The sequence below is a fragment of the Cydia pomonella genome, chromosome 9 (assembly GCF_033807575.1).
Source record: "Cydia pomonella isolate Wapato2018A chromosome 9, ilCydPomo1, whole genome shotgun sequence".
Classification (NCBI taxonomy): domain Eukaryota; kingdom Metazoa; phylum Arthropoda; class Insecta; order Lepidoptera; family Tortricidae; genus Cydia; species Cydia pomonella.
This window is the reverse complement of record NC_084711.1, coordinates 20642380-20655205: the sequence shown is the minus strand read 5'-3', so window position 1 is coordinate 20655205 and position 12826 is coordinate 20642380. Positions and strand designations below refer to the sequence as shown.

Genomic DNA, 12826 nt, shown 5'->3' with positions numbered 1-12826 from the left:
TGTGGGAGATGAGATCGATCCTTCTCACTTACATTTTTCAAATTTGCCGCCTTTTTCACTGACGAAGCTGGATTGCCAGAGTATAAGTGCATTTCACCTGATTCCCGTAACCCATGTTATTATCAGATATCGGTAACCATTAACAGCGCTCCACAAACAGATTGTTGATTGCGCGATCGTCGGAGGAGGGCGCGGGCGGCGCGCGTCTGCCCGCTATCGATCCACGCAAGGTCGCAGCGCCGCAACGAACATGCGACCTTGAAGTCCTTGAACCTAAATAATAACAGTTACATCCCTTAAACAGAACGGGATAAACATCTAAACTAACCAGCGAAGACCGGTGCCCGCAGATTGGCGGAAACCTCGAAAAATTGCGCAGTCTCCGTCAACAGACGAACGAAAGAAGCGCCAATCCACCGGCCTAGAATGACGCTTGCGCTTGAAGATAATTGAAGTGTGCAAAAGAGAAGGCCATCACGGATAGCGATGAAAATCCTGGAGAAAATCAAATGTTTTATTCAGAAAAATTAAATACGTCATACACAATGCCACTGATGAGTGATGACAGTGTCAAATATATAAAATGCCAGAAACTAACACACTAGACGTGCAACCTTAACCTTCCTGTTTAAATTCCCAATTAAGTTCATATGGGAAAATACAGAAGCTTAGAAAAATCTTGTTTTTTCTGCTTTATTCTTTTTTTTCGGAAGTATTGTAACTGAAATTTGGATTGTATTTTTGGATAGAAACTTGAAAAAACGAGTCGTTTGGTAATTTTCCGGATTTTTTCAACATCACACAACATTTTCACATTTTTCATGAGTGCAAAAAATACAGACTACAAATGAAAAAACGTGACCACTTTTGAGTCCCCCATAGTAGCCGCTTGAATGTACCAAAACGCAAGGTTAGCGCACTGGAGAATATAAAAAGCTGTATTTAGGAGATACTGTAGGGGATTTAAGAATTCGAGAAAAATAGACTAAGTTCCACCCTTAAAAATATCTAAACCTACTTGCAAAATTACTGTTATATTTCGTATACCGTCCAATCTCCAGAGCCAAACCGCAACTCGATCGATTAAATGACGAGAATCGAGGCGCGTATGTATAGTGCAGGGCCATACCGCAACATCACGGAATATGCTAGAACCTAAATAAGTACACTGAGTCAGCCGCCAAGTACTTATCTACCTCTACATTTAGGTGATATGTTAAATTCCGTTGAACATTGCATGTAATAAAAGACTAATTTCTAGAAGTGATTTTAACATTTTTGCCAAAAATCATTTATAAATAAGAATTTGAACGACATTGTCAGATTGTCACGTACGAGTAGATCCAATCCAGACAGCTATTCTTGATAAAATGCATAGAATTTATTATAGCTTGCTCACTAACTTTCGGAATCCTCAGAGCGTAAACCGCGGAATCGCAGCACAATCCCGATCCGTCAGAAGACGCTTTACCTTACCCAACAGACACCTCAATTACCCCATCATTATTGGAGTACCGATTCTCAAACGATCGATGCCAAAATCCTTGAGTCTCCGCGATGGCACGGTGCTTCGTGACCGGTGTTACCACTTCACAAAACACTTTTCTGGAAGAGCCTATTATAATCAGACCTCGTGATGAATAACATCAAAAGTGATACTTGCACTGGTCTGTTTATAGCGATGCTCTTAGTAAGCTTTCGTGAATAACTGAGTACGGTAAGCGTACCGTTGGTTGCGTTAGCGGCCTTGGTCGCTGGTGGTAACTGCAGTGCTCTATAGCGGTATCTGTTCTACGCAGCGAACGTTCCACTTGATCTCCATTAAATGCCGTTACGCTAATTCTAATTTGAGGTTCCATTTTAAGATCTACGTCTGTTTCGTTCAGTAATTCCGTTTATCTTGTGGTTGGGCATGGTAAAACGTTTAGTCTCTCTTCATCACGTAGTCTCTAAAATCTTGCTTTTATCTTATCGCGCGGTTAATATCATAGATTAGATTGGATTCCATATGTAATAAACATTATTTCTTGTATTAACACCCCCCCTAACGTAGAATCAATGTATTCCCTAACGTCGTATTCATAATACTCAGAATCTGACGAATCTCTACCGTATTTACGAGTATGTTTGTAAACCAACGCCTAAACAACCGCTTGCCACCGTTTACACCCGCATTATCGCTTCTCATTAGCACTATTGATAAACCGCTCATCAAAATGGATTCAATCTATCAGGCGATTTTCGTAATCGATGCCACGATAACGAGGCGAACGCGCGATAAGATACGCGTGCTCTAGTTCTGTTGTCGCACCTGGAGCAAATGTCAAGGCAACTTGGAAGCAATCCAGCCGTAGGAAAAATACTCCTGATCATTATCATACCTCGACACTTTAAAGCGGATAATTCCACGGAAAAGGTCGTGTACTTATGTTACACTAGCATTGATTACAAGGATCGGACCAAATATTATGGTCCGCGAAGAATTCAATGTCAATTATAATGTCAACGGAGCTTGCATGTGTGTCCGCGACAAACACAAGCACGTGCGAGTTCGGGTCGAGACGTCACGCGTCGCCCCGCCCCCTCAGAGCGGGACGGCTGTACCGGCACGGAGCGGCAACGCCGCCCGCAGTTTTGTTTTGCGTTACACGCCGGTGATAGGCCGAGTTTGTCTTCTGATTGCGAATGCAACAACATCTATTTCAAGCGTACCTCGCTGCAATACGGATTTTATCGCTACCATTGTTGATAATTTCATGTCTGACTTGACCTTCGATCCATGTTAATTGATTCTATAATGCGATGCATTTTAAATGCAAAATAGGTTGACAATGTTTAGCTGCAGCGACCTTTATTTACTGTCATTGTCCCGTCTCTTTACGATAATTCCATTATCATTATAGGGTTTGTCCGTCATAAAGATCACCATCAAAGTAACACAAGCCATCATACAAATGACTGCTTTACCATTGAAGACAAAAGGCAGTCAATGTCAAGGGGACTCGCGCCAGCATGTCAGTAATTGACCATGTACCTTAATTTGTTTGTGACTCGGATTATTTGAAAACATTAGTCGGGTAGGGTTGCAAATTTTCACAACGAATGCAATTTCGCAGACGAAAACTCCGGGTCACAGTGGCTTATAAATAACCTTCTCCCTAAACCGGCTTTTTCATCATGATTGACCTATAAAGCTATTATGCTTCTTACTTTCTCAGAACTTGACCTAGTTATACTTTATGTTCCTTGGACTAGTTACTAAATATCACCATTTTGTTTATTTACAGAAGGCGACCAAGGATCGTGGGAGAGTGGACTATCCTACGAGTGCCGCTCTTTGCTCTTCAAGGCCCTCCATAACCTAATCGAAAGGTAAATATCATAATATACTAAATATATTGGAGTTTGGTCTGTACTTTGTAAACGTTTTTACCTGTTGCTTATATTTGGAGATTTAAGCATCTTGGTTATAAACAAAAACAACTTTGCTCAGCATTTGACGATCGTGAAAACTGAAATCGAAGACATTTCAAAATGTTCATATGCTATAATGCTGCCGGACTGCTGCTGGAAGCTGGATAAGTCTTCTAAAGAATCTAATAATTTCCTGGGATTTTGATGTTAGTAAATTTTTTGAGGAGTCTCACTTATTCCATTCGCTCTAAGAACGTGCTTGAGATACGTTAGGAAGTAGGATGTCGCCTTGAGCGCGACATGTAATCGAGTAGTAATTTCTAACCAACTGACATAGAATAGCTGCAATTATTGGAACCCGTTTCGCAGCATTCTTTCACATGTGTATAAAACGAGATAGCTAACCACCTTGGTAACGTTACTATAAACATCGGTATTTATAACCGTTTTTATTTCGTTCCTTTTGTATTAGTTATTTTGATTACAAGAAAGTATTGTTTTTATGCAAAATAGACACTAATAGTCGTCGAGTTGCGGAAACCTGCCCGTATTACAATAGATAGGCACAATACAAATGCTTCAATAACGTAAATATTTTCATACATCTATTATCCGAATGCATCGTTTTATCGTACCTTCATGGGTAATTGGATAACGATTTCGTTACATTGAATAACGTTAAGAGCAGAAATTTAAGGCTACTAAAATACCGTTTTGGTAAAATAACGTTATTTAAATCGCTAAACTTATTAAGAGAGTGTATCTTACCAACAAGGCTAACCATTTGTGTCTCTAAAGACGGATAGCCAATAGTGTCGCTTGGATTTATCGCCAGTGTCTCGCTAACGTCGCACGCGCAATTTGCGACGGTGCTACGATTGATTAGACGTTCGACTTTGTTTTGACGTTATTGATTATCTATATTATCGGCTGGTCACAATGCAATTTATTTTACTTTGTCGTTTTTATTTGAATGTTTGTGGCTACCTATGCCATGTGATTTACTGTTTCATACGAGTATTTGCGTCCATTGCTTCTTCTGATTTCTTTAACGATATTCTATCTATACAGTTGTTTAGCAGATCTCTTTCCTTCCATCCTCCTCATTTTAAGTACCAGTTCCTTGTGCTTTATTATAAGGTTGATTAGAACTTCGATTTTATAGTATAGTTAGTGTATAGTTACAAACGTAAGAGTTTTTTTGGGAAAACATTTAGCTAGCAGTGGCTTGCTTCCGGCTGACATGATGAAAACAAATTTTAATCACAACTGTCAAATATATCCCGTTTACAAAATGTTAACTACCGTGGTGGCCCATTTTCCATTTGATAATTATCTCTTCCGTGTCAAGCTGTTTGACAGCAGCTTATCGCAAACAGCAGTTCTTTTATAATCGCGTTTCGCGGCAATTAATTCGCACCTGGCAGCTGGTAGAGCATTCTCATTGCTTGCGTGGGCGCAGGCATATATATCCGAAAATGTCGCCAGTATAACTTGACCTCATGATCCGGAACAACCGTAAGCTTAATTACCTACTGGAAACTTAGTGCTTTGATCAACTTACTCGGTATTCCATTGGAATGAGGTGCGCAAACGCATCGTTCGTCGACATTGTTTCACCAAGGTCGTTGCATCGCCGGGCGTTCTAAAGTCGTTTTTTGCTGACCGGTGTACTTGTGTCTATTTATTCGCAAACGTACGTCCATGAGCATGTCCTTAGAGTGATCCCGAGATCGTAAAAAATAGATAGAACTTAGTAGATATAAGAACTATCTACCTAATCGGAACGGAATGCAATGCTTACTTGTTCACCTAAGGCGGTTATAACACTGGTTGCGGTTCGCACGTCGCTCCGATCTGCGAGCGGGATGTCGCTATAATACGCGCATAGCTTTGTCTCGCTCAAACATCGGAGTGACGGGCGAATCGCATCCAGTGTGATAACCGCCTTTAAGTCTTGTCTGTGAAACGATTCAAAAAGGAAAAAAAGGTTGGTAATACGGATTTTTGAATAACAGCTTCCGATTCGCTCCATCGCTAACCTATAATGCGTCTTACAGTTGTTATTGCTTATTACCTATCTCATAATTTCGATCCACACATACGATACTCGCGGTATTTTTTCTCGTTATTTTTCGGCGGATAACTACGCATTTGTGGTGTTTACGGAGGCATTTCCTCACCGTATTATGCGTTGAGCATCTTGTTTATGGCATTTGCGTAGGTACTCTTGCCCAGACTATAATTTTAAACCTCACAATGACTACTTAATTGATAATCGCTAGGTAATCATTATAAAGATGTGTTCATAAAATTTTCAAGTGGTCATCACTTCTTTTATTACTACCTTCTTCAATATATAACGTGAGCTTCTCCGTTTCTTATTGCTACGATTTTCAAGGAATTTAATATTATGCAGTTCTGCAAACTTTATAAATAGGTCTTCAAAAAACCACTCTGCAGGAAGCTCAACTCGGATTATTCGCAAGAGACACTTCCAATGAAAGCAATCTAATACCGACCATTTGGTATCAGGGTGTAAGTATGAACACCTACGTATACTAGTGACTCTGACCTCGCAAACCGCCAGGGCTCCCGCTTGATAAAATCCAAAACTAAAGGCCAAAAATTCTATACAAACTGCTCACAAATTACACGAAAATCGTTTGAAAAATGCGACCTGTAGAGCAAGCCGAAAAGCTGGCCATACGGAAGGATTTTGTCCCTGAAAACTTCGCTCTCGCTCCGTCAATAAGAACGTTATCTATCTGTAATCCCCATAATCCCGGAAAGCAATATAGATTTAAAAACATTAATTGCACCTTTCCAATTTTTCATTTGAACTGCCAACGGTATCAGGATTATTCAGCTGTCTGAATTGGAAACAGATGCGCCTCTGTAATTGTATGCTCTCTCGTTTATTGACATTGCACGATGTATTCGAGGATTTTTTGTAAACTTAGATACTAGAGAAACGTTGTTAATGTTGTTAGTATACATCATTTCAGTGATTAGATAATTAATAGTGACTTTAAGTGGTAGCCGAATAGCGATAACGATGTCTATTTAATTGCATGTGTTTTCATCTTAATTATATCTTCTTCTGATTCTTTTTTGTTTAAGTAAGGGTCCGCGACACTCTTCGGTATCGCTTTAGTTTCTTTCAATGTAACATCTAATGGAATTTTTGTACAGTATCCATATTATTGCAATCATAATTAATCAGTTGGTTGTATTGTTCAGTAATTTCACCTCACCTCATTTAATCCCACAACATACGCTTAAATTTGAAATGTTAGCAAGTAGTCAAGTACGCATTTCAATTATTAACGAAGAAAACATATAGGTACGTCGAATTCCACCTAAATCTGTCCAGAGGAATCTAAAGTCCTTTTTATCGTTGATTCAAATATAGGAAACAGAAAAACATGACCATCATGACACGTGTATAAAACACCTATTAACTAACCCGCAACTAAGTAGATCGGTGCAGTTCAGTACAGGGATATCAGCACTAATTTTGATCATTTATCGACCTTAATCCATCGCAATAAAACTTACGAATGTCTAACTGTGTCGACGATGTTACTTCAGGCTGCGGCATTTATAATCTACCTTTTATAGACCTTATTGTCTTTCCAATAAAGTTCACGAACGTCTAGCTGCGCTGACGATGGTACTTCAAGCTCCCTGGCTGCGGAATCTGGCATGAACGAAATCCGGACGGGTCGTCGACCCCGTCGGCTGCTCAAAGCAACAATGCGCTCGATGTTATGTGACCATTTCTGCTACCCATCGTTCACTCGAGGGTCAACCAATTTAAGTTTGGTCCCTGATTTCCCTGAAACAAGTAGGCTGTTTTGTAGACGAAATTCTAAGACCCTGTTTGGGATGTATAAAATTAGTACCGATCTTCAAAATGGTAGAATGAAAACTTGCTAAAGAAATAAATTATCTTACGGAGTTTCGTTCTTATTTTAAAACTACGTGTTGGATTGTAATGAAACTTTGCACGTATAATGACATGAGGTATATCTATGCCTCTAATTAGTTTATATAGCTCCAGCTTCTAAAACAAACAAAAACAAGTTTTGTATGAAACATTTAAATTCGATGTATTTTTTTAACTATGGTATCTGAAGCTACATAAACTAATGACAGGCATAGATATACCTTATTCTATTGTAAATAAAAAGTTTCAGAACAATTTAGGTAGACGTTTGTATGGAGAACCTGCTTGCTGCGTACTCGTTGACTATATGGTATACAATTTTTTTTAAATAAACCTTATTGCAACAAGTCTCCCTACATGTTAAGGACCAGGTCAAGATATACTAGACCTAAGCTTGCTATCGGAATTGAACGTTTGTGAATTAGATGGAATTTTACGATGCGCACCAATTAGGGATGGCAAACGTTTGGTTTTTGTTGCGGGTTCGATCGATTGTTTTTGATAGAAATTACTCATTTAATTAGTATCACAGAAATTACTCATTTAATTAGTATCACATTTTTCGCATTCCATATGTCGGTTTGAGTTTCAGTACCTACTGCACTTGCGACTGTCAACCATTATCGATGTTCGATTTGTTTGCCACGCTTATTTTGCCTGTTGACATTTGATAACGATTGTATTTATGTTAAAAGGATTATTTTATCATATATCAATTTGCCTGTCCAAAGATCCCTCTAAAAATATATTTTGGTACCTATAATTATTGTGTCTAAAAAATTGCGCCTTAATAATGTTAATTGTGTTTGTAGTCCTTGCACAGCAGCTTTTTTTCTGTAAGCCGTTTTTTTTCAATGTTGTAAAATGTTTCACCGCTGGGCATAATTCCTGATTGTTCCCGCCCGTCTCGATTTTTTCTTTCGTCCGTCTCTTTCAGTGGTTTAGATATAACCGCCCGCCATATTCGCCACTGTTTGAAATGATTTTTGAAAATTTTCGTCAAAATAAATGCACCGTACCAAGTCTCGCGCTACAGACGTAATATACAACATGTATACCAACACACTAGTATGTACACCAACGATATTATTCTACCTTCTAGGTCGGTACGAAGCTCTCCGAAACACAACACCTCTTTATTTGCAACAACGCTTGACGGCCAGACGAATTATGGCGCGATGTTATCGCCAAAACAAATTTGGAATACCTTGGTACAAATACTAAGTACTTCTGCCATTTCGCGGGCTTGATGTATGTGTTTAGCAATTATATTGAGTAACTTTCATACAGAAGTATCTTGTTTTGAGGTAGGTATTGATTTTACTGTTTTCAATAGATCAATAGCCTACTTGGGCTCAACCTACTTTTACCAATATTGAGTCTTCATGGGAAAATCGAAAAATTGCTTATTTAATGTTTGTACCTTGTTTACCTATGAAATAAATAAATGTGGCGCTCTCCGGCGTAGATACCAAGTATAAGTCATATGTAACTAACGCGGTATTGTTATTAAGATACAATTAAAATATCCTCGTTGCCAATGCTAACCGAAAAAGTAGTATCTACAGAACTTGTATTCGAATAAGTAGAAAGATAAATTGTAACTACAATAATATGTAAACCGTTAAGAACGTATTTTCGCGTGTTCATATGCAACATAGTTCAGGTTATAATAAAAAAATCTTACTTATAAAATATCCGTCTGCGCTCCATATTACCAAAATATGTAACCTCTACAATCTCGTATCTCGCCACAACATCATCCCAACTCTATTTCCTGCGAATAGAGTTTAAAATCGAATGAGTCTAGTTTTTGCCAATGTGAGACCTCAGGAAGGTCGGTCCGGGACGTCTCGGGGTCGGGGACCGTGGACACGCGATGCGAATGCGATCCAACTGGCACGGACGGCGTCAAAAATATATATACAACTATGCACTTTATCGTATTCTAATAAGGTGCTTTATATATGTTTTTTACATGTAAGGTTTATCGAATTCTGTAGCTTTGTAAAAATGGAACTAAGTATATTTGACATGACATTCGGTTCAGACAGGCGTAAAAAGTGCCTTTGCCGTTCAGCCAAAAAGCTGATTTTGTGGCTGGAATCGTAAAATACCTGCAATGCAGTATATCGTATATCGAAAGAATGACATCTAGTCATGAGTAACCCAAGAACTTCTCATTCCTCCTGTAGAAAGAAATAATTTAGAAAATTAAAAAGTTCTAGAGTACCTACTATATAAGTTGTTGACACCACCAAATCGATCTTCAACCTAATTTTAAGGCAGCAGGGGTAACTTTCCTTCTAAAGATTGAAAATATACTGCGAGCGAGCTGTGCTAGGGTTTTTGAAACGTCATATATTTCATAGAAGCTTGACGTTTAAAATAATGAAAATCGCTGCCAACTTAACTTGGTCTAACTCTAATACTGTTCAGCCCTCCTTATTGTGCATTCAAACTTAAATTTATTATTACTTCATAATTATAAAATTTAAATAGCCTCTGCTCGCGACTTTATCTGCGTAGTATTATGATGATGATGATTCGTAATCATAAAAAAAACTATCGTATGTCCTTCCCCGGGCCTCAAACTATCTCCATACCAAATTGCATCTAAATCGGTTCTGCATTTTAAACGTGAAGAGGTAACAGACAAAGTTACTTTCGCATGAACAGTCGCCATCAGATATATCGGAGCGGCCGAGGTGCTCAAAAATATCTGAACCATTAGAGATGTGTTCAGATATTTGTGAGCGCCTTGGCGACTGTACACGAAGGGAACTGCGCGCGAAACTATTCGCATACTTAAGCGTAAAAAACATAATAACAGTGCGCAACGCATCGCATACCGCGCTGCGTGGTCACCTGCGCGCGCGTCGTGCCCACTTTAACCTCTATCATAATAATAATACCAAAGATATTTTTGATTGAATAAGATGTGTCAAGTCTATGACAATTACTGCTTCCAATTTTGAACGAGGTGGCGCTGTATGACTGTACATTATGCGGTTAAGCCCATCACAGATGGAACAATAATATAAATTAACACAGTACCAGACAATGATATAATATCACCTTAGTGTGTTTTTGTAGGAACTTGTATATGCTGAGTCTTCTATTGTAATTCACAGTATTTCATTGCAGTATTCATCATATCTTCTTCCTAGCGTTGTCCCGGCATTTTTGCCACAGCTCATGGGAGCCTGGGGTCCGCTTGACAACTAATCCCAAGATTTGGCGTAGGCACTAGTTTTTACGAAAGCGACTGCCATCTGACCTTCCAACCCAGAGGGTAAACTAGGCCTTGTTGGGATTAGTCCGGTTTCCTCACGATGTTTTCCTTCACCGAAAAGCGACTGGCAAATATCAAATGATATTTCGTACACAAGTTCCGAAAAACTGATTGGTACGAGCCGGGGTTCAAACCCGCGACCACCGGATTGCAAGTCGCACGCTCTTACCGCTAGGCCACCAGCGCTTTTTATCATATATTTGAATAAAATCACTAGTAAAATATGCAATCCACAAAGTAACCTACATTGTTGACTCTATACATGCCCATACAAAAAAACACAAAGGTGATATATTATTGGCCGATACTATAGATAGTGACCACCAAAGTGGCGAAGTATATCGTAATCGCACACATTTGTTACCATACAAAGGATGTGTTCCGATATATTTGGCCGTGACAATCTATTGGATGCTGACCATTGCGTACCTACAGTCGCCATCTGATATATCTGAGCGACGAACGTGCTCAAAAATATCTGCTAAAAGCCACTATTATCAAGTTATAATAGTGGCTTTGTTCAAATATTTGTGAACACTTTGGCCGCTCTGATATATCTGAGGGCCTACCGCGAACCACGTTCGACGTGTTGCCTCCCTGTTACACTTACATATGTACGAATTTACAAGTGCGACAGAGTGGCAACACGTTGAACATGGTTCGCGATAAACATTCACGATCTATAGAAATGTTGCGATATTCTCATACTAAGTGCCGTTGTTTGTAGTCAACCGGAGACCAAGGCCTAAATAACAATAATCCACTGCAACGTTGTTTACATCGCTATCGATGCGCAATGCGTAGGCGCACCACATACTAACACTAACACACTTAACCATTTTCAACCTTGCATCGCGGTAATAAGGTGCACGAATTATTAATGGCAACGATACCGGCGCGCGCAGCTCCTGAAATAAACGCCTATTTAATTATTATTAGATCACACTGTATACTACTTATTAATACAACCTGCTCTTTCGTTCTTATACGCTGCCTGACTGGGGCGAAAAAGAAACAAAACAAGGACAAGGTCCTTCGTAAAATTCGAGCTTAAAATTAAATACTCATCCAAATACATTTTTTTATACTACGCCGGTGGCAAACAAGCATACGGCCCGCCTGATGGTAAGCAGTCTCCGTAGCCTATGTACGCCTGCAACTCCAGGGCGTTGCCGACCCTAACAACCCTCCCTCCCCTCGTTGAGCTCTGGCAACCTTACTCACCGGCAGGAACACAACACTATGAGTAGGGTCTAGTGTTATTTGGCTGCGGTTTTCTGTAAGGTGGAGGTACTTCCCCGGCTGGGCTCTGCTCTAGATATGCAAACGATAAATAGTCATGAAGCTAAGAAAGCTTTTCCAGATATGAGCTAAAGGAACGCAGATTCAACTAAGCGACCCAATCTACACTGATTTGTATTTACAAGTTATCTATGTGTAGTGTACTTTTAACCTTCAAGAAAAACTGTGCTTGGCTAAGAAACGCTCGCGTCGAATGAGGTCCTTATGATAGTTAGTTCAAGTCTTCTAGTTGGACTTCATTTAAAAAATAATTAAAGAAATAAGTTTTTACCGTATTTTTGTTAATTGAATGACATCTAAATAAATAATTATGCTAAACATCCTTAGAATGTCTTCAAACATTTCACGTGACAGCTACTCCATTTAAAATTGGACTGGATCATCATTCGCAAGGCGAGGTGTAAAGGAGGGGAAATTACTTTGACAACACACTGGAGTTTGTTTCGCTTATATCGTTTATTTATTCCTATATATTACAGAGTTTCTTGCCGGTCCATATTGGGATACCCTCCTCCAATTGAGGGGAGATTTAAATCATCTCTGGTCAGAGGTGTAGGGTTAGAGCCGGTGTAGCTTTATTTGACGTTCATAAGCGCATTGTAATACGTCTACTTGAATAATAAACTATATTTATCTTTATTACTCGCTTCATATACAAAAATAATCGATTTGTTAGACCTGTACCCCAAAAGCATAAAATTGTTGTAGTAATTCACCGAATCGCATTTCACCTTGAATGAAAAAGATATCACTGGATTTTTTTACTTGACGCACTTTTTCCCGTAGCCTTTGACAGTAGTATAATTAATTTGTAGTATTTAATTTTTCGTGTAGTATGTTACCGAAGAGGCATTTCGCCGCGA

The 12826-nt window shown here is 39.1% G+C and overlaps 1 protein-coding gene across 1 annotated transcript in view; it reads left to right on the top strand.

Annotated features, from left to right (window-relative positions):
- LOC133521654 (mediator of RNA polymerase II transcription subunit 13) overlaps positions 1 to 12826 on the top strand; it is a 136803-nt gene that overhangs the window by 83770 nt on the left and 40207 nt on the right. The window contains exon 3 of the mRNA XM_061856741.1: positions 3288 to 3372. Coding sequence (XP_061712725.1) covers positions 3288 to 3372 — 85 coding nt within the window. The remainder of the gene's footprint in view (positions 1 to 3287; positions 3373 to 12826) is intronic.